Consider the following 23,570-nt stretch of genomic DNA (forward strand, 5'->3'; position numbering starts at 1 on the left):
CAACCTTTTCAGTCATGGTTTGGTCACTTTTGCTAAATTTTCTTCACCGTGTCAGCTGTCTCTGAGTCAGAAGGTTGTGGGTTCAAGTCCCACTCCAGGAACTTGCAGTACATAAATCTAGGCTGATACTCCAGTGCAGTGCTGAGGGAGTGCTGCACTGTCGGAGGTGTCGTCTTACGGATGAGACGTTAAACCAAAGCCCTGTCTGCTCTTTCAAGTGGACGTAAAAGATCCCATGGTACTATGTTGAAGAAGAGCAGGGGAGTTCTCCTGGGTGTCCTGGCCAATATTTATCCTTCAATCAACACAACAAAAAAAACTGGTCATTATCACATTGCTGTTTGTGGGAGCTTGCTTATGTGCAAATTGGCTGCTGCGTTTCCTACATTACAATAGTGACTACACTCCAGAAGTACTTCAGTGGCCTTAAAGCCCTTTGAGACGTCTGATGGTCGTGAAGGCGCTATATAAATAGAAACACAGAAATTTACAGCACAGAAGGAGGCCACTTCGTCCCATCGTGTCCGCACCGGCCGACAAAGAGCCGCACGGCCCCTGGTCAGCAGCCCTAAAGGTTACATATAAACCTATGAACAATGCCGGAAAGGCAAAGAGCACCCAGCCCAACCAGTCCGCCTCACGCAATTGCGACACCCCTTATATTGAAACATTCTACACGCCACCCCAACCGGAGCCATGTGATCTCCTGGGAGAGGCAAAAACCAGATAAACCCCAGACCAATTTAGAGAGAAAAATCTGGGAAAATTCCTCTCCGACCCATCCAGACGATTGAAAATAGTCCAGGCGATTGAAAATAGTCCAGGCGATCACCCTGGCCGTATTCTATTCCCTGCAGTACTTAGCATTACATCTGCGCCGTTCAACAAAAAGTCATCCAGTCTAATCCCAATTACCAGCTCTAGGTCCATAACCCTGCAGGTTACTGCACTTCAAGTGCCCATCCAACCATCTCTTAAGAGTGGTGAGGGTTTCTGCAGCCACCACTCTTCCAGGCAGCGAGTTCCAGATCTCCACAACCCTCTGCGTAAAGAAGCCGCCCCTCAAATCCCCTCTTAAACCTTCCACCACCCACCTTAAAACTATGCCCCCTCGTAATAGACCCTTCCAACAATGGAAATAGGCCCTTACTATCCACTATGTCCAGACCCCTCAATATTTTGGACACCTCCATGAGGTCTCCTCTCAACCTCCTCTGTTCCAATGAGAACAATCCCAGCCTATCCAATCTGTCCTCATAACCAAGATTCTCCATTCCAGGCAGCATCCTAGTAAATCTCCTCTGCACCCTGATACATTCATAATAAAGGATGAAACTGAGTACTGTGGACAATGAGCAAGCGTGACCTTAGCTCCTTTAACAAGACTCCAGAGTGCAGGTACCTCATGGGTGGCCTGCTTACATAGAGTGCTCTCAAGGGATGCTGGGATTCCTTGGGACTTCAACAGGTAGGCCCTCTGGTGGTAGTGTGATACAGGTTGCAATGGGTTAAATACATAACATCACTCCCTCATAAAGTTAATAGTACACTTATTTACAAGGTGAGACGACCTGGGGCTTTTCGCTCCCTTGTTGATTGTCTCGGTACAAATGCGGGTGTAGGTGAGTTGGTTAGTTCTTCACTGGGCTGCTGGGCAGCCGGCCTTGCTGGGCTGCTGGGGATGCTGAGTTCGGCTTCGTGGTCAACCATGATGTCGGTTGCCACTTGTGTGTGTGTTGGAGGGTCAAAGTTGGTGGTGTCTTCTTCGGGTTGTTCATAGCTGTTGGTGAAACACAATTTGATTTGGTCCAAATGTTTTCTGAATGTTAGTCCATTGGCCAATTTGACCTGAAACAGCCTATTCCCCTCTTTGGCGATGACCGTGCCAGTGAGCCATTTGGGACCATGTTCATAATTGAGTACAAACACAGGGTCTTTGACCTCAATATCACATGACAAATTTACGCGGTCATGGTACACACTTTGTGATGCCGCCTGCCCTCCACGTGATCATGGAGATCAGAGTGGACAAGAGAGAGCCTTGTTTTGAGCGCCCTTTTCATGAGCAGCCCGGCTGGGGGAACCCCGGTGAGTGAGTGGGGACTGGTGCAGTAGCTGAGCAGCACTCGGGTCTGCAAGGGAGCCTTCCGACACACGTTTCAAATTTTGTTTGATGGTCTGAACTGCCCCTTCTGCCTGGCCGTTCGGTGTGGGCTTGAACGGGGCAGATGTGACGTGCTTGATTCCATAGCGGGTCATGAATTTCTTGAATTCAGCACTGGTGAAACATGGCCCATTGTCGCTGACTAGGACATCAGGCAGGCTGTGCGTGGCAAACGTGGCTCGTAGGCTTTCAATGGTGGCCGTGGACGTGTTTCCAGACATTATTGCACATTCAATCCATTTTGAGCAAGCATCCACGACAACCAAGAACATTTTGCCTAGAAATGGGCCCGCATAGTTCACGAGGATCCTTGACCACGGTTTGGAGGGCCTCGACCACAAACTTAGCAGTGCCTCTGTGGGTGCATTGCTCAGCTGAGAGCAAGTGTTGCACTGGCGCATGCATGACTCTAAATTTGAGTCGATGCTGGGCCACCACACATGGAATCTGGCTACGGCTTTCATCGTTACAATGTCTGGGTGGGTGCTGTGCAGTTCACAAATAAACGTATCTCTGCCTGCCTTGGGCAAGACCACGCGCTTACCCCACAACAGACAGTCCGCCTGCAGGGTCATTTTGTCTTTGCGCCTGTCAAACGGCTTATTCGCCTCCTGCATCTCCACTGGGACGCTGGACCAGCTCCCATGGAGGACACAGTTTTTTTTACCAAGGACAGTAAAGGATCCTGACTGGTCCAGGTCCTGATCTGGCGGGCCGTAACGGGTGACTTTACGTTTTCGAATGCATCCATTACCATGAGCAAGTCTGCAGGTTGTGCCATTTCCACCCCGGTGGGCAATGATAGCCAACTGAGAGCATCAGTGGAGTTCTCTGTGGCGGATTACATAGTTGTATGCCGACAGCGTGAGCGCCCAGTTTTGGATGCGGGCAGAGGCATTGGTGTTAATCCCTTTGCTCTCAGAGAACAGCGATATGAGCGGCTTGAGGTCAGTTTCAAGCTCAAACTTGAGGCCAAACAAGTACTGATGCATTTTTTTTTTTACCCCGTAGACATACGCCAGAACCTCTTTTTTCAATCATGCTGTAGGCCCTGGACAAACTCCTGGACGCATAAGTGACTGGTTGCAAAATCCCCGATTCGTTAGCCTGTTGTAACACACACCTGACCCCGTATGACGACGCATCGCAAGCTAGCACTAATTGTTTATAAGGGTTATACAGGACAAGCAGTTTGTTTGAACACAACAGATTTCTGACTTTCTCAAAGGCAGCCTCTTGTAAATTCCCCCATATCCAGTCGTCTCCCACATGTAGGGGGTTCTAGCAAGGTGCTTAACCCATGTAAATTACTGAAATAGTTAAGGAGTCCAAGGAATGACTGCAGCTCCGTCACGTTCTGTGGTCTCGGCACGTTCTTGATGGCCTCTGTCTTTGCATCGGTGGGTCTGATGCCGTCTGCTGCGATTCTTCTTCCCAAGAACTCGACCTCCGGTGCCAGGAAAACACACTTCGATCATTTCAACCTGAGTCCCACGCGATCCAACCGACTAAGAACCTCTTCCAGATTCTTCAAGTGCTCAGTGGTGTCCCGACCTGTAACCAGTGTGTCGTCCTGGAAAACCACGGTGCGAGGAACCGACTTTAGCAGGCTCTTCATATTCCGCTGTACGATAGCCGCAGCCGACTGAATCCCGAACGGGCATCTGGTATAGATGAACAGATCTTTATGCATGTTGATGCAGGTGAGGCCTTTTGAAGACTCCTCCAGCTCCTGCGTCATGTAGGCCGACGTCGGGTCCAACTTGGTGAACGTCTTCCCTCCAGCCAGGGTCGCAAATAGGTTGCCTTCCTTGGGTAGCGGGTACTGGTCCTGCAGCGAAAAACGGTTAATCGTTACTTTATAGTCCCCACAAATTCTGACTGCGCCGTCCTCTTTAAGTACCGAGACAATAGGACTGGTCCACTCGCTGAATTCCACACAGGCAAGATGATGCCTTCTCGCTGCAGCCTGTCCAGCTCAATTTCCACTTTCTCACGCATCATATATGGTACCGCCTGTGCCTTGAGGTGGATGGGTCACGTACTGGGAACCAAATGGATCTGCACTTTCTCCCCCGAGAAGCTTCCAATACCTGGCTCGAACAACGACGGAAATCTGCTCAGAACCTGGTCACATGAGGCGTCGTCGACGGACGAAAGCGCTTGGATGTCGTCCTAGTTCCAGTGGATTTTTCCCAGACAGCTTCTGCCAAATAGTGTGGGGCCATCCTCTGGCACGATCCACAGCGGGAATTCGTGTACTGCTCCATCAGTGGAGACTTTGACTTCTCCACTGCCAATTACAGGGATTAGTTCCTTGGGGTATGTCCTTAGTTTGGTGTGAATGGGGCTGAGCTTGGGCCTGTGTGGCATGTTGCACCACAGCCTGTCGAAGGCCTTTTTACTCATTATGGACTCGCATCCGTGTCCAGTTCCATAGATACTGGAATTCCGTTCAGTTCAACTTTCAACATTATTGGTGGACATTTCGTGGTGAATGTGTGTACCCCGTACACTTCTGCCTCCTCGGTACGAGTCTTCCATTCAGCCTGATCCACTGTGGATCGATCTTCCTCTGCAACATGGTGGTTTGCAGCTCGCCTGCACATTCGCTGGAGGTGTCCCATTGTTCTGCAGCCATTGCACTCGTGCTTGAAGCGGCATTGATGGGCCTGATGATCACCTCCACAGCGCCAGCAAAGTGTTAACTGCCTCACATTAACGATTGATGGCGGACTCCGGGTCATCTGAAGGCGTGCAGCAGCAACCAGTGTGTACGTTCTGCCATGTATATTCCTGCTCGAAAATGAAGGGTTCCCAAAAATTCCCTTGAGTCCCTCTCCCTGAAAATTAAAGAAAAGCTCCTCTTGGATTGTTAAAAATGAGCTTTGGATTTTTCAAGTGGAGATCTAAGTGTTAAAAGGAAAAAGGCAAAAGGGGGACCAACCTCATGGAAACCCCCCCCAGTGTTTGGACTTTTTGAAAAGAGAATTCAAAATGGACCTAAATTACAGAAGCCTGAGATCCACTAAACATCTATGGGAAGGAGCATATCAATTTTAAGACTCTACAACATTTTGGCTGCGAAAAAGAGTTACCGAATACAGGAGGTGGGGCTAACCTCTGTGAAGCAAATTCGTGTATTAAGGATCCCAGACTGTCTGGGGGAACTATGCAGCACCAATTCACCCCCGAAGAGATAATCGAATTACCAGCCTTTATCTAAACTACAGAACTCATCCAAAATATGCAAGAAGCCAATTACCCAATCAACCACTCAGGAAATCATGGGCCCAAATAGATGGCCAGGAAACTGGACAATCCTAAAACAATGCAAAACCAGTGATAGCACATTATCACACCGTAATCGAGTTACTGCTGACTAGCCCACCAAAAACACTGACAAAGGAAACATTTGAAAATCAATGGACATGCCTTTTTACTCTGTTTGTTTGAACACAATAAAACCAGTTTTGCATCCTACCCAACTGAATCTGTCTCAGTTTCTCACAACCCCCAAATCAGTCCACAGTCTAGAATCCAGGGTGTGGGGCGCCTCGAGAAACCTGACCAAAACACCAACCCCTACAGAAACGATGTTACTTTGTGCACAGTACTGGCCGAAACCTCTTTATTCTGCGAAATCTGTTTGGTGTTGTCGCTGGTGGACATAAATGCCTGAGCTGTCGTTATGGCTTTGCTTAGATTTAGGGTTTCAACAGTTTGCAAAGGATTATTTAATGGCCAATGCCCAGTACAAATAAGTCTTTAAGCATTTGTTCTAGGAATCCCTCACATTTGCAATGTCCTACGAGGCGCCTTAGTTCGGCGACAAAGCTCGCCACTTCTTGGCTTTTCGACCGTTGACATATGTAGAACCGATATCTCGCCATCAAAATGCTTTCCTTAGGATTTAGGTGCTCCCGGACCAGCGTACACAATTCTTCATAGGATTTAGTTGTTGGATTTACCAGAACGAGAAGATTCTTCATGAGGCCATAGGTTGTTGCCCCACAGACAGTAAGGAGGATCGCCCTTCGTTTGGCAGCGTTTTCATCCCCTTCCAGCTCGTTGGCCACAAAGTATTGGTTGAGTCTCTCCACGAAGGCCTCCCAATCATTCCCTTCTGAGAATTTCTCCAGGATACCAACTGTTCTTTGCATTTTCGCACGGTTGTTCATTACCTCGTCACCAATTGATACACTCATAATAAAGGATGAAACTGAGTACTGTGAACAATGAGCAAGCGTGACCTTCGCTGCTTTAACAAGACTCCAGAGTGCAGGTACCTCGTGGGTGGCCTGCTTATATACAGTGCTCCCAAGGGATGCTGGGATCCCTTGGGACTCCAACAGGTAGGCCCTCTGGTGGTAGTGTGATGCAGGTTGCAATGGGTTAAATACACAACACACCCTCTCTAGTGCAATCACATCCTTCCTATAATACAGCGACCAGAACTGCACACAGTATTCCAGCTGTGGCCTAACCAAAGTATTATGCAATTTAAGCATAACCTCCCTGCTCTTATATTCTATGCCTCGGCCAATAAAGGCAAGCATTCCGTATGCCTTCTTAACCACCTTATCCACCTGGCGTGCTACTTTCAGAGATCTGTGGACAAGCACTCCAAGGTCCCTTTGTTCATCTACACTATTAAGTGGCCTAATGCATAGGCCCCAAGTATCGCCATGATTTGCTCCTGATTTTTAGGAGCAACTGATGTACAGGTAGGTGGTGTTGGGTCGGGTTGGGATCGCGGGTCGGGTCGGGGGGAGCGCGGGTCGGGAGGGTGGTGGGAGGGAGGTCGGTTCGGTTTAGGTCGGGGGGAGGGAGGTCAGGTCGGGTCCAGTCGGGGTGGGGGGGGAAGCGGGCGTCGGGTCGGGTCCAGTCCGGGGGCGGGGGAAGCGGGGGTCGGGTCCGGTCCAGGGGGGGGGGGGGGGGGAGTCGGGTCGGTGTCGGGTCCGGTCAGGGGGCGGGAAGCGGGAGTCGGGTCGGGAGGAAGCAGGAACTGGGCATGGGAGGAGCCTTATTCACGCAGCCCCAGTGAGGCCATTCGGCCAGGGCTAGGGGCTGCGTGCTTCGGCCCCTCCCACACAGTTTTGGGCGCCTGGAGCTACTGCACATGCGCGCCCACTGTAGCGCGCATGTGCAGAGGTCCCGGCACTGTTTTCAGCGCAGGGACCTGGCTCCGCCCCCTACAGCTCGTGTTGTGCTGCGCTGAGCTGCAGGGAGCTGGAGAATCTGGAAGTTTTTTTTAGGCGCACTTTGTGGCGTGAGAAACGGGAGTCCAGGTCGGGACTGCGCCCTTCTAGGCGCGCTCGAAACTTGGGCCCTTAATGTGTATACCCTTTCCTTATTAGCCCTCCAAAAGTGCATCACCTCACACTTCTCTAAATCAAATTCCATTTGCCACGGCCCTGCCCACCTGACCAGTAGATTGATATCCTTCTGCAGCCCATGACTATCCTCTTCATTATCAACCACACAGCCAATTTTAGTGTTATCTGCAAACTTTTTAATCATACTCCCTATATTTAAATCTAGATCATTGATATATACCACAAAAAGCAAGGGACCCAGTACTGAGCCCTGCGGAACCCCACTGGTAACCTCCTTCCAGTCATAAAAACATCCATCAATCATTACCCTTTGTTTCCTATCTCCAAGCCAATTTTGGATCCAACTTGCCACTTTGTCCTGTATCCCACGGGCTTTAACCTTCGAGAGCAGTCTACCAAGTGGGACCTTATCAAAAGCCTTGCTAAAGTCCATATATACTACATCGTATTCACTACCCTCATCGACCCTCCTGGTTACCTCCTCAAAAAATTCAATCGGGTTAGTCAAACACTATCTTCCCTTAACAAATCCGTGCTGACTGTCCCTAATTAATCCTTGTCTTTCCAAATGCAGATTTATCCCGCCTTTCAGGATTCTTTCCAATAATTTTCCCACCACTGAGGTTAGGCTGACAGGCTTGTAATTATTCGGCCTATCCCTTTCTCCCTTCTTAAACAAGGGTACTACATTTGCAGTCCTCCAATCCTCTGGCACCATGCGCAGATCTAAAGTGGACTGGAAAATGATGGTCAAAGCCTCTGCTATTTCCTCTCTTACTTCGCTCAACAGCCTGTGATGCATTTCATCTGGGCCTGGGGACTTATCTACTTTCAAAGCTGCAAAACCCCTTAATACTTCCTCTCACTATATTTCTTTCATCCAGAATATCACACTCCTCCTCGATAGCAGTATCTGCTTTACCCTTTCCTTTGTGAAAACAGATGCAAAAAGTATTCGTTAAGAACCCTACCAACATCTTCCGCCTCCACAAAAAGATTACCCTCACGGTCTCCAATAGGCCCTACCCTTTCTTTAGTTACCTCTGACTCTTAAAATATTTATAGAACATCTTAGGCTTTTCCTTAATTTTACTGGCCAAGAATTTCTCGTGCTCTCTCTGAGCATTCCTAATATCCTTTTTAATTTTGTCTCTTAACTTTCTATATTCCTCTAAAGATTGTAAAGTATTTAAGTGGTTTTGATCCTATCCCAATGGCTAGATGGATGGTTCGAATCGCCCCCGCCTTACGAGAATTCTATACCCGGGGATTATTATTCAGAGTGTAAATAGAATAAGTCACGGACAGGAATGCTTTGGTGAAAAATCGCACTTATTTATTTGGTCTAACATACACTGGCTAAAACATGCACTATTAAATGAAATCACTGTCTCTGTGGAGAATAATGTCCAGGTTAAAACAACATACAGTACAACACTGAGGACCGGTGACATGCAGTAATTTCCTTGTTGCTATGGTGGAGTCTTAACTCCCCGCTACCAACGAATTACCCAATCGCATGAAGCTCACTCCCCAGAATAGCTCGAAAAAGCTTCACTTCCAAGAAAACTCTCAGCCCTTTACACCCCACACAGCTCACCTGGCGCTATGGTTACCGGTTTGGGGCACTCGCGATCATGCTCACCAGTTGGTCTCGATCGCTCAGCTGGTCCTTCTTCTTGTCACATCGGCCTTGGTGGAGTGAGAGAGGGGGAACGTTCGAACGCTGGAGAAAGCTCCAGAACACTGAAGAATGGTGGAAAAGAGTCTATCTTTAAAGGAGTTCTGCTGCCCTTATCTCTTCCGCCAATCTTTGAAATCCTTTTTCTTTCTAAGTACTCCGGTGTTTAGTCGGTGATGGGCCATCAGACCCATGTGTATTGGACTGATGGCCCTGGGTCTGGGACAACTCTCGGCTTTTGAGTAGGGAAGAATTGGCCCCTCTTGTTCTGGCCAGGCTAGTGGGTCCATTGTTCTGCTTCTCTTCTGAGATGTAGATGAGAAGTGCCTTTGCACATTAGAGTGGTTTTCCAATAGTTTATGCATGCCTCTCATATCTGAGCCCCTTTCCTTTTGCTTGGGGGAACCCGTACATTCTGGATGACTGACAGTTCTTTGTCACAGCCAACTGCCATGCGGTTTCTGGAGTTTTAACAAACCAGCCTTTTCACGTATCTGCATCACAGGGAAAGTACCTCAGAGAAAAAATCCCCATAAAGTCCATGAAATATTCTTGACTGAGTCCATTCTTTAAACAGAGACTTGGCGATCTCTTCAGTATTTAGCCGTTGGTATATGACAAGCGTCTCTTTTTTTTAATCCTCCCCTGTAAGTCCCTAGATATCCAGGGGGCTCTAGAATTATTTTTCCCAGCCTTTTCTTTAAGACCACATGTTTGGTCTGAGCCTTCCGGATCTCCTCTTGAATACCTCCCACTGTTCCACCACTGATTTACCCACAAGTAGCTGTTTCCAGTCCACTATGGCCAAATCACTCCTTAACTTAGCAAAATTAGCTTTTCCTCAATACGGAACTTTTATTCCAGGCCTATTCTTGTCCTTGTCCATAACCACCTTGAATCTGACTGAATTATGGTCACTGCTCTCCCGCTAATACCCCTTCAACCTGCCCAGCTTCATTTCCCAAAACTAAATCCAAGACCGTCCCCTCTTGTGTTGGGCTTGCTACTTACTGACTAAAAAAATTCTCTTGAATGCATTTCAAGAATTCCGCACCCTCTATACCCTTCACACTAAATTTGTCCCAATCAATATTTGGATAGTTAAAATCCCCTACTATTACTACCCTATGGTTTTTGGACTTCACAGCAATTTTGCCTACATATTTGCTCCTCTCTCTCCCTCCCACTGTTTGTGGGTCAATAATACACATCCAGCAGTGTGATCGCCCCATTTTTATTTTTCAATTAGACCCATATGGCTTCATTTGATGATCCCTCTAACATATCAACCGCTGTAATAGTTTCTTTAATCAGTACTGCAACTGCCCCCCCCTCCCCCCCTGTTTTTTCCCTCTATCTTGTCTAAAAATCTTGCAGCCAGGAATATTGATCTGCCAAACCTGCCCCTCTTTCAGCCATGTTTCTGTAATTGCTATAATATCATACTCCCAAGTGTCTATCTGTGCTCTTAGCTCATCCGCCTTATTCGCTATACTCCTTGCATTAAAATATATACCATTCAGCACAGGAAGACATCCTTGCTTACTATATACTAAGCCCTGTTTTCTCTGTCTTACAGATTCGCTTTCTAGATTCTTGCTGTCCAATTTCTGCTTTACTTCCCTCCCACTCACTTTTACCACTTAACCTTTGTTCTTGTCTCTGTGCAGCAGCTTGTGACATTTTATTACATTAAAAGTGTTCTATAAAGGGGACTGGTTGTTTTTGATTCGCTAAGCCATGCACCGCTAGCAGGCAACATGGTTCTAGACCTCTGTTAATGCTGCTCTAAATGATGAGTTTCCTTCCAATTTTTCCATATCCTCTATGCTAAGGTACTGCCCTCCATCCCCACCCTCAAAAAAGTGTAATGCTTTTATGACCTGTTATGCTGTTAACCAAAATATAATTTTATTTTGAACAGAAAAAGGAATCCCATCGTGCTTATGTTTTTACTTTGACAGCTATGTAAAATGGCATGTTGATTTCCTTCTCTTATAGGAACTGGAGGGTGTTCATGAAGATGTCCAAGCAATGAGTGCCTGCTGTCAGGATATGACCAGTCGTTTAAAGGTAAGTTGTAAGAAACCCATACCTCCTACAGAAGGCATAGGAGCATATAGAAACATAGAAAATAGGTGCAGGAATAGGCCATTCGGCCCTTCGAACCTGCACCACCATTCGATAAGATCATGGCTGATCATTCCCTCATTACCCCTTTCCTGCTTTCTCTCCATACCCCTTGATCCCCTTAGCCGTAAGGGCCATATTTAACTCCCTCTTGAATATATCCAATGAACTGGCATCAACAACTCTCTGCGGCAGGGAATTCTATAGGTTAACAACTCTCTGAGTGAAGAAGTTTCTCCTCATCTCAGTCCTAAATGGCTTACCCCTTATCCTAAGATTGTGCCCCCGGTTCTGGACTTTCCTAACATCGGAAACAATTACCCGCATCCAACCTGTCCCATCCTGTCAGAATCTTGTATGTTTGTATGAGATCCCCTCTCATCCTTCTAAACCCCAATGTATAAAGGCCCAGTTGATCCAGTCTATCCTCATATGTCAGTCCGGCCATCCTGGTAATCAATCTGGTGAACCTTCGCTGCACTCCCTCAATAGCAAGAACGTCCTTCCTCAGATTAGGCGACCAAAATTGAACACAATATTCCAGGTGAGGCCTCACCAAGGCCCTGTACAACTGCAGTAAGACCTCCCTGCTCCTATACTCAAATCTCCTAGCTATGAAGGCCAACATACCATTTGCCTTCTTTATCGCCTGCTGCACCTGTATGCGAACTTTCAATGACTGATGAACCATGACACCCAGGTCTCGTTGCACCTCCCCTTTTCCTAATCTGCCACCATTCAGATAATATTCTGTCTTCGTGTTTTTGCCCCCAAAGTGGATAACCTCACATTTATCCACATTATACTGCATCTGCCATGCATTTGTCCACTCGCCTAACCTGTCTAAGTCACCCTGCGGCCTCTTGGCGTCCCCCTCACAGCTCACACCGCCAACTAGTTTAGTGTCATCTGCAAACTTGGAGATATTATACTCCATTCCCCCATCCAATCATTGATGTATATTGTAAAGAGCTGGGGTCCCAGCACTGAGCCCTGCGGCACTCCACTAGTCACTGCCTGCCATTCTGAAAAGAATCGGTTTATTCCGACTCTGCTTCCTGTCTGCCAACCAGTTCTCTATCCACGTCAGTACATTACCCCCAATACCATGTGCTTTGATTTTGCACACCAATCTCTTATGTGGGATCTTGTCAAAAGCCTTTTGAAAGTCCAAATACACCACATCCACTGGTTCTCCCTTGTACACTCTACTAGTTACATCCTCAAAAAATTCCAGAAGATTTGTCAAGCATGATTTCCCTTTCATAAATCCACGCTGACTTGGATCGATCCTGTCACTGCTTTCCAAATGCGCTGCTATTTCATCCTTAATAATTGATTCCAACATTTTCTCCACCACTGATGTCAGGCTAACCGGTCTATAATTACCTGCTTTCTCTCTCCCTCCGACTGGATTGATCTTATACAATAAGCCTGATGAGCGCTGACTACTGTTAACTCTTTTATTTTCACATGACATAAGAAATAGGAGCAGGAGCAGGCCATTGGGTTTCTCGAGCCTGCTCTGCCATTTAATGAAATCTTGGCTGATCTGATCATGGACTCAGCTCCACTTCCCTGCCCACTCCCCATAAGCATTTATTCCCTTACCACTCAAAAATCTGTCTATCTCCGCCTTAAATATATTCAATGACCCAGCCTCCACAGCTCTCTGGGGCAGAGAATTCCATAGAGTTACAACCCTGAGAGAAGAAATTCCTCCTCCTCTCGGTTTTAACTGGGGGGCCCCTTATTCTGAGACTATGCCCCCTAGTTTTAGTTTCCCCTATGAGTGGAAATATACTCTCTGCATTCACCTTGTCGAGCCCCCTCATTATCTTGTATGTTTCGATAAGATCACCTCTCATTCTTCTGAACTCCAATGAGTATAGGCCCAACCTACTCAACCTATCTTCACAAGTTAACCCCCTCATCTCCAGAATCAAGCTTCTCTGAACAGCCTCCAATGCACATATATCCTTCCTTAAATACGGAGACCAAAACTGTACGCAGTACTCTAGGTGTGACTTCACCAATACCCTGTACAGTTGTAGCAGGACTTCTCTGCTTTTATACTCTATCCCCCTTGCAATAAAAGCCAACATTCCATTTGCCTTCCTGATTACTTGCTATACCTGCACACTAACTTTTTGTGTTTCATGCACAAGGACGCAGCACTTTGCAATTTTTCTCAGTTTAAATTATAATTTGCTTTTCTATTTTTGTTAGACCTTGGATATATTTGACTTGTGAAAACACATTTTTCTGTCTTCATTTTCAGTTAGCAAAGGAACAGACTCAAGATCTCATCATCAAAACTACTAAGCTTCAATCAGAAAAGTAAGTCATGTATGTCATTTCCAGACTCACTTATGGTGGCTTTTGGAGGTTCCTTCTAATGTTTAGTCCAGCCACTTTAAAGATGTGTTCTATATTGCATGTCAGCGTTGCTTTGAATATCTAATAAGAATTATTGTGCCTATTAAACTGTGTTTCTTCTGTGAAGCCTGGAAGAAGTTGATCATTTTCAGTAATAAAGGGAGAATGGGATAGGCCAAATAATTACAGGCCTATCAGTCTAATCTCAGTGGTGGGAAAATTATTGGAAAAAATCCTGAAAGACAGGATAAATCTACATTTGGAAAGGCAAGGATTAATAGGGACAGTCAGCACGGATTTGTTAAGGGAAGATAGTGTTTGACTAACCTGATTGAATTTTTTGAGGAGGTACCAAGAAGGTCGATGAGGGTAGTGCGTACAATGTAGTATATATGGACTTTAGCAAAGCTTTTGATAAGGTTCCACATGGTAGACTGGTCACGAAGGTTAAAACCCATGGGATCCAGGGCAAAGTGGCAAGTTGGATCCAAAATTGGCTTGGAGGTAGAAAGCAAAGGGTAATGGTTGATGGATGTTTTTGTGACTGGAAGGATGTTTCCAGTGCGGTTCCGCAGGGCTCAGTACTGGATCCCTTGCTTTTTGTAGTATATATCAACGATTTAGATTTGAATATAGGGAGTATGATTAAGAAGTTTGCAGATGACACTAAAATTGGCTGTGTGGTTGATAATGAAGAGGATAGTCATGGGCTGCAGAAGGATATCAATCTACTGGTCAGGTGGGCAGGGCCGTGGCAAATGGAATTTAATTCAGAGAAGTGTGAGGTGATGCACTTTTGGAGGGCTAATAAGGAAAGGATATACACATTAAGCAGTAGGCCACTTAATAGTGTAGATGAACAAAGGGACCTTGGAGTGCTTGTCCATAGATCCCTGAAAGTAGCAGGCCAGATGACTAAGGTGATTAAGAAGGCATGCGGAATGCTTGCCTTAATTGGCCAAGGCATAGAATATAAGAGCATGGAGGTTATGCTTAAATTGTATAATACTTTGGTTAGGCCACAGCTGGAGTACTGCGTGCAGTTCTGGTCGCTGTATTATAGGAAGGATGTGATTGCACTAGCGAGGGTGCAGAGGAGATTTACTTGGATGCTGCCTAGAATGGAGAATCTTAGTTATGAGGACAGATTGGATAGGCAGACTGGGTTTGTTCTCATTGGAACAGAGGAAGTTGAGAGGAGACCTTATTGAGGTTTCCAAAATATTGAGTGGCCTGGACATAGTAAGGGCCTATTTCCATTGGTGGAGGTATCTATTACAAGGGGGCATACTTTTAAGGTGGTTGGTGGAAGGTTTAGAGGGGATTTGGGGCGGGGGGGTGGCTTCTTTATGCAGAGGGTTGTGGGGATCTGGAACTCGCTGCGTGGAAGAGTGGTCAATGCAGAAACCCTCACCACTTTTAAGAGATGGTTGGATGGGCACTTAAAGTGCCGTAACCCGCAGGGGTGATTTCGGCCCATCGTGTCCACGCCGGTCGATAAAGAGCCACACAGCCCTCAGTCAGCAGCCCTCAAGGTTACATACAAATCTATGAAACATAGAAACATAGAAAATAGGTGCAGGAGTAGGCCATTCGGCCCTTCAAGCCTGCACCACCATTCAATAAGATCATGGCTGATCGTTTACCTCAGAACACGGCCAGGGTGATATCCTGGACTAGTTTCGATTGCCTGGATGGGTCGGAGAGGAATTTTCCCAGATTTTTTTCTCCCTAAATTGGCCTGGATTTTTATCTGTTTTTTGCCTCGCCCAGCAGATCACATGGCTCCAGTTGGGGTGGAGTGTAGAATTTTTCAGTATAAGGGGTGTCGCAGTTGTGTGAGGCGGACTGGTTGGGCTGGGTGCTCTTTGCCTATCCGGCATTATTTAGGACTGAGATGAGGAGAAATTTCTTCACTCAGAGAGTTGTCAACCTGTGGAATTCCCTACCGCAGAGAGTTGTTGATGCCAGTTCATTGGATATATTCAAGCGAGAGTTAGATATGGCCCTTACGGCTAAAGGGATCAAGGGGTATGGAGAGAAAGCAGGAAAGGGGTACTGAGGTAAATGATCAGCCATGATCTTATTGAATGGTGGTGCAGGCTTGAAGGGCCGAATGGCCTACTCCTGCACCTGTTTTCTATGTTTCTATGTTTCTATGTTTCATAGGTTTGTATGTAACCTTGAGGGCTGCTGACTGAGGGCCGTGTGGCTCTTTATCGACCGGCGTGGACACGATGGGACGAAATGGCTTCCTTCTGCGCTGTAAATTTCTATGTTTCTAATAAACAATAGCTAATGGATCATGGGTAGTGTTTACATCATCGTGCTGCAGCTGCTGGCAGCCCTGACTTTGGTGGCAGTTCTGTAAGCTAAAAGGAGGTGCTGCTGGCACTCCTGATGGTGGGGTAGAGAAAGTAAATTCCTCTGGAAGTAAAGAACAGACAAACAGAACCACTTATTTGAAGCAGTTTTACATAGTTGCACATAATAGCATAGTAATGTTTTAGGCAGGAGAGTACCAATGTTCTGTCTGTACTAGCTTTCCAAATAACACATTAGTTTCCTTATGATTCTGGAACTACGGAATTCATCCTGTCCATTATAAAGCCCGCCACTACAGCAGCTTTCTGGAATTGACACAGCCTATTCTCTTAGACTTTTATTTGTTGTCCGGATTTGGGCGTCACTGCCTTTACCACATTTATAACGTGGTTACCGTGTGGTGGTGGTGGTGGGTCTTCTCCTTGCGTTCATTGCACTTCTCGTAGTGATAGTACTCGCACGATGGTGTGGGGAGTTCCATGTCACTGGCCAAGCAGCAATGGAGGATGGTAGTATACGTCCATCAGATTGGTGTGGGCTTGAAGAGGAACTTGGAGGTGATGGTGTTCCCACAACATTGAAGTTCCTATCCACCTTGGTGATTAGCTCTTGGCAAAGGAGGTGCCGCTGATGGTTAGCTCTTTCAAAGAGCGAGCACAGACACGTTAGACTGAATAAAGCCTCCTTCTGTGCTGTATGATTCAGTGAAGCTTGGTGAGTTGCTGCAGTGCATCCTATAGATAGTAAAGAAACTGCTGTTACAGTATACTGGTGATGGGGAAGTGGACAATGATTTTAGTGGCATAGGAGCTGATCAAGCAAACAATTCTGTTCTGGATGGTTTCAAGCTTCTTGAGTGTGGTTGCAGCTGCACTCACCCAGGTGACTGAGAATTCCATCACACTCGTCATTTGAGCTTTGTAGATGGTATACAGGCTTTGAGTGGTGAGGTAAGCCACTCGTAGCAGAGTACCCAGCCTCTGCTCTTGTAGCCACATTGTGAATATGGCTGGTCGTTAAGCTTCTAGTCAGCGGTGACCCTCAAGGCGTTGATGGGTGATTCAGCAATGGTGATGTCTTTAACGGTCAGGGGAGATAGCTCGGGTTTCTCTTGTTCTAAATGGTCATTACCTGCCAATTGTGTGGTGTGAATGTTACCTGCCAGTTGTCAGTCCAAGCCTGAATTGTGTCCAGATCTGCTGTGGGCTGGCACAGGCCATTTTCTTATCGGAGGAATTGTGAATGGAGCTGGATACTGCAGAAATGTCATCGTACAGCCCCACTCCAGACTTAAAGTTGAAGGGAAAATCATCATCATCATCATCATCATCATCATGGGCAGTCCCTCGAAATCGAGGAAGACTTGTTTCCACTCTAAAAGTGAGTTCTCAGGTGACTGAACAGTCCAATACGGGAATTACAGTCTCTGTCACAGGTGGGACAGACTGTCGTTGAAGGAAAGGGTGGGTGGGGAGTCTGGTTTGCCGCACGCTCCTTCAGCTGCCTGCGCTTGTTTTCTGCAATCTCTTGGCGACGAGACTCGAGGTGTTCAGCGCCCTCACTTAGTAACTGAAGTTGGTTGGGCCAAGGACACTTCCCTGAAGAACTCCTGCAGTGATGTCCTAGGGCTATGATGAATGGCCTCCAACAACCATGATCATCTTCCTTTGTGTTAGTTAGGACTGGAGTTTTCACTTTGACTCCCATTAACTTCAGTTTTGGGTAGGGCTCCTTAGTGCCATACTCCGTCATAGAAACATAGGAAATAGGTGCAGGAGTAGGCCATTCGGCCCTTCGAGCCTGCACCGCCATTCAATGAGTTCATGGCTTGACATACAACTTCAGTACCTCATTCCTGCTTTCTCGCCATACCCCTTGACTTCCCCTAGTAGTAAAGACTACATCTAACTCCTTTTTGAATATATTTAGTGAATGGGCCTCAACAACTTTCTGTGGTAGAGAATTCCACAGGTTCACCACTCTCTGGGTAAAGAAGTTTCTCCTCATCTCGGTCCTAAATGGCTTACCCCTTATCCTTAGACTGTGACCCCTGGTTCTGGACTTCCCCAACATTGGGAACATTCTTCCTGCATCCAACCTGTCTAAACTCGTCTGAATTTTAAACGTTTCTATGAGATCCCCTCTCATTCTTCTGAACTCCAGTGAATACAAGCCCAGTTGATCCAGTATTTCTTGATATGTCAGTTCCGCCATCCCGGGAATCAGTCTGGTGAACCTTCGCTGCACTCCCTCAATAGCAAGAATGTCCTTCCTCAAGTTAGGAGACCAAAACTGTACACAATACTCCAGGTGTGGCCTCACCAAGGCCCTGTACAACTGTAGCAACACCTCCCTGCCCCTGTACTCAAATCCCCTCGCTATGAAGGCCAACATGCCATTTGCTTTCTTAACCGCCTGCTGTACCTGCATGCCAACCTTCAATGAATGATGTACCATGACATCCAGGTCTCGTTGCACCTCCCCTTTTCCTAATCTGTCACCGTTTAGATAATAGTCTGTCTCTCTGTTTTTACCACCAAAGTGGATAACCTCACATTTATCCACATTATACTTCATCTGCCATGCATTTTCCCACTCGCCTAACCTATCCAAGTCACTCTGCAGCCTCATAGCATCCGCCTCGCAGCTCACACTGCCACCCAACTTAGTGTCAACCGCAAATTTGGAGATACTACATTTAATCCCCTCGTCCAAATCATTAATGTACAGTGTAAACAGCTGGGGCCCCAGCACAGAACCTTGCAGCACCCCACTTGTCACTGCCTGCCATTCTGAAAAGTACCCATTTACTCCTACTCTTTGCTTCCTGTCTGCCAACCAGTTCTCAATCCACGTCAACACACTGCCTCCAATCCCATGTGCTTTAACTTTGCACATAAATCTCTTGTGTGGGACCTGGTTGAAAGCCTTCTGAAAGTCCAAATACACCACATCAACTGGTTCTCTCTTGTCCACTCCACTGGAAACATCCTCAAAAAATTCCAGAAGATTTGTCAAGCATGATTTCCCTTTCACAAATCCATGCTGACTTGGATCTATCATGTCACCTCTTTCCAAATGCGCTGCTATGACATCCTTAATAATTGATTCCATCATTTTACCCACTACCGATGTCAGGCTGACCGGTCTATAATTCCGTTTTCTCTCTTCTTTCCTTTTTTAAAAAGTGGGGTTACATTGGCTACCCTCCACTCCATAGGAACTGATCCAGAGTCTATGGAATGTTGGAAAATGACTGTCAATGCATCCGCTATTTCCAAGGCCATCTCCTTAAGTACTCTGGGATGCAGTCCATCAAGCCCTGGGGATTTATCGGCCTTCAATCTCATCAATTTCCCCAACACAATTTCCCGACTAATAAGGATTTCCCTCAGTTCCTCCTCTTTACTAGACCCTCTGACCCCTTTTATATCCAGAAGGTTGTTTGTGTCCTCCTTAGTGAATATCGAACCAAAGTACTTGTTCAATTGGTCTGCCATTTCTTTGTTCCCCGTTATGACTTCCCCTGATTCTGACTGCAGGGGATCTACGTTTGTCTTTACTAACCTTTTTCTCTTTACATATCTATAGAAGCTTTAAAAAGAGTCAAATGCTGCTTTGACATTCAGCACAGCATCTATCACCTCTCCTCTGATGAGAATAGTCTTAGTTAGCAGAAGAATACACGCTCTCTGAGAGTGTGACTTCAAATCACATTTAGTACAAGAAAGACAATAGCCAGCAACAGCAAATCACTACAGCAGACTTGACTTAATTTCAAAACTTTTAACTTCTACCTTCTCGAGTACAAAAGTAACACAAATGCGACACTTTTCTAGCTCTTACTGATAATTACATAAATTTTCATATACCAACACAGACGCCAGGAATTTCTTTGGGGATTAGATGTTGTAACTATAGGTTCAGGAAAATTTGAGTTGGGACTTGCTGTATGGGATATGCTTCTTGTACTCTTTTTAAAGTTCAATCTGGAATACAGAAAATGAAAACGTATCTTCCATAGTTGAGCGAAGCTTATAAAAATTCTGTTGCTGCTTTTCTGAACTCCATCCTGACTCTAGACCTGTACTCGTTGCTTTGAATTGATTTATTTTCAAAACAAAGCAACAGACTGTATTAAATGGCTTCTGCTTGCTTTGTATTTGCATAAAAATACCGCCTTTGAAGTGACAGTTTGCATTTGCTCACACATGTGTGGATGTCAGCTTAGCATAAACAACTAAACCTAATCAACAAAGGTTCTCTCCCAGCATGCAGTCACCAAATTGGACAGATTCTAAATAGATGTTGAAAATAATGTAAAATGTTTCTGGTTTGAATTGTGACAAAACCCCAACCTATCATAGGTACTTGGGCTGCTGGTGCTTGAAACGCAGATCTTGGTGTCTATAATATTGTAAACCCGAAAGATTTGTTAAAGCCAGTATTCAGGGAGACAGACTAAAAAGACACGAATTTTGCAATAGTAGCTGTAGTGAATCTGGCAGGTTTATATCAGTGTGTTACGAGAACCGTACATCTGCACCAATATAAAAGTAGGTTTTCTCTGTCTGCTGTTCCTGTGGAAAGCTCTTGTCCTTCAAATGTCAATTTTTCCAAACTTGCATGGTAGTATCGTCACAGGGACATGATGAAGTGGGAGGATTTCTCCAGTGGCAGGTTATGGACTTTGTAACCATTAACTCCAGTAGCAAAATAAATAGATGTATACACTCATGGTTTGTTTCATCAGGTTTCCTGAAACCGAGATTAAGTACAGTAATCTACAGATTATCAGAGCTGTTCTGGCTCACAGTAAATCATTTTCTCCCTTTACTGTAGCTGTCAAATACTGATGATGTTTCTTATTACAGAACTTGGGTACTATCCCAAAGAAGATAAGCTATTGTAAGTGGTTGAATGAAATGCCTGAGTAATGTATTAACCAATAAATTCCTCTGGGCTTTACAGAAAATACCCATTTATCCTGTAAATTAAGTTATTTGTTACTTTCTTACAGCTCTGTGACTACTAACCAACCATTATTTTTCTGCACTACTGATTTTCTTGTTCGTATTGTACTGAGAATAATTGAAAACACAAGCACAATACCAGTGCTTATGTAAATTCACTCAATTTGAAATGTGAAGCGACAGAGTAGTAATTTTTAGGTTTTGTATAGGTTTTTGAATATATATATATTTGTCATTCAGCTGTACATTAGTGGAAAAGAATCCAAGTACTAAGTCAAAGCTAGAAACTGGAGTCTTTAAATTGCTATTTTAAAATCATGTGATCTTCAAATACTATTTTATCTTGAGGAAAATCCCATCAAATGTACAGAGCAATAGTTTGTATCTGGAATAAAATTAATTATTTTGTCCTCGTTAAATCTTATAAACCAAAGTAATTTCAGTGGCTTCTTACATTTATTGTACAAGGATCTCAGTATTTTCACAATGATTAATACCTGTATGTGCAGAGTTGCACTGTGTTTTCACCAATTAAAAATAATTGAGAAGGAATGCAAAAGCTATATTTTTGTGTAAACCATTTTACTGTGTTTTATTAACACATTTACAGGATTACATGTGGTAAACTCGGGGCACACAACAGCAGGCTTTGTAATTTACAATTCAGTCATTCCCTGAAGTCCTGTCACCACACTGGTTATCCTCTCTTTCCTGGCACTGACATTCACCGATCAAATGTGGATTTGTACTCTGGGATGGCGTTTATGCTGCCGGTGAGCTTGGTGACAGGACCGTAGTAATACCCGCCCTCCTGTCTGGCTCAGAGACGTGGACCATGTACAGTAGACACCTCAAGTCGTTGGAGAAATACCACCAGCGATGTCTCTGCAAGATCTTGCAAATCCACTGGGAGTACAGACGCACAAACATTATCGTCCTCGGCCAGGCCAACATCCCCAGCACTTGATCAGCTCCGCTGGGCAGGCCACATAGTTCGCATGCCAGACATGAAACTCCCAAAGCAAGCGCTCTACTCTGAACTCGTCACTGCAAATGAGCCAAAGGCGGGCAGAGGAAATGTTACAAGGACACCTCAAAGCCTCCCTGATAAAGTGCGACATCCCCACTGACACTTGGGAGTCCCTGGCCATAGAGCGCACTAAGTGGAGGAAGTGCATTCGGGAGGACGCTGAGTTCCTCGAGTATCGTCGCCGAGAGCATGCAGAAATCAAGCGCAGGCAATGGAAGGAGCGTGCGGCAAACCAGTCCCACCCACCCCTTCCCTCAACAACTGTCTGTTGTACCAGGTCTTGAGCTATCAAACCAATAGTCCTTAAAGGGACCACGGAGTGACTTGACGTGAGGATAAAAATGTTGAAATTGGAGTATCCCATGTATTGTCCCAGCTGAAATTATCTAATTTGAAACAGATTTGAAGTGAAACTGTGGCTGTTGTGATATGTCCAAAAAGTATTCCCTCTGGTGAGTGGGTCAATAACTAGAGGTCATGGATTTAAAATCATTGGAAAAAGATCTAGAGGGGAGATGAGGAGAATTATTTTTTTACTCAGTGTTGTCGGGATCTAGAACGCTCTACCTGAAAAGGTGATGGAAGCTGATTCCAGAAATTTTTTTAAAAGGGAGTTGGACAGGTATTTGATGATGGGGAACTTGCAGGGTTACGGAAAAAAGCGAGGATGTGGGACTAAGCACGACTGCTCTTTCAAAGAGACAGCATGACGGGCTGAATGACCCCCTTCTGTGCTGTAGGTTTCTACGATTCTAATAATCTACGATGAAAATAATTGGATCATTCCAGAATGTTTGATTATATTCAAATTGATTAATTTATTGCAGTTGCACATTTTTGTCTCGATTTGTTTTTGTTGTCATACTACACTGATGTGAACCACATTTCTCTGCAATGTCAGTAAGGTCCTACACAAGAGATTAGTGTGCAAAATTAAAGCACATGGTATTGGGGGTAATGTATTGATGTGGATAGAGAACTGGCAGACAGGAAGCAAAGAGTAGGAATAAACGGGTCCTTTTCAGAATGGCAGGCAGTGACTAGTGGGGTGCTGCAAGGTTCTGTGCTGGGCCCCCAGCTATTTACAATATACATTTAATGATTTGGACGAAGGAATTGAATGTAATACCTTCAAGTTTGCAGATGACACTTAGCTGGGTGGCGGTGTGAGCTGTGAAGAGGATGCTAAGAGGCTGCAGGGTGACTTGGACAGGTTAGCTGAATGGGCAAATGCATGGCAGATGAAGTATAATGTGGATAAATGTGAAGTTATCCACTTTGGTAGCAAAAACAGGGAGGCAGAATATTATCTGAATGGTGATAGATTAGGAAAAGGGGAGGTGCAACAATAGAAACATAGAAAATAGGAGCAGTAGTAGGCCATTCAGCCCTTCAAGTCTGCACCGCCATTCAATATGATCATGGCTGATCCTTTACCTCAACACCATATTCCCGCTTTTTCCCCATACCCCTTGATGCCTTTTGTTACTAGAAATCCATCTATTTGCCTCTTAAATATATTCACTGACTTGGCCTCCACAGCCTTCTG

At 45.5% G+C, this 23,570-nt stretch overlaps 1 protein-coding gene across 2 annotated transcripts in view; it reads left to right on the top strand.

Annotated features, from left to right (window-relative positions):
* The window catches only part of cog6 (component of oligomeric golgi complex 6), a 165,869-nt gene that overhangs the window by 20,672 nt on the left and 121,627 nt on the right, over positions 1-23,570 (top strand). For both annotated transcript variants that reach the window (XM_070892386.1, XM_070892385.1), the window contains exons 3-4: positions 11,186-11,257; positions 13,596-13,654. In XM_070892386.1, coding sequence (XP_070748487.1) covers positions 11,186-11,257; positions 13,596-13,654 — 131 coding nt within the window. The remainder of the gene's footprint in view (positions 1-11,185; positions 11,258-13,595; positions 13,655-23,570) is intronic.

The sequence above is a fragment of the Pristiophorus japonicus genome, chromosome 10 (genome assembly GCF_044704955.1).
Source record: "Pristiophorus japonicus isolate sPriJap1 chromosome 10, sPriJap1.hap1, whole genome shotgun sequence".
In the NCBI taxonomy this organism is placed as follows: domain Eukaryota; kingdom Metazoa; phylum Chordata; class Chondrichthyes; family Pristiophoridae; genus Pristiophorus; species Pristiophorus japonicus.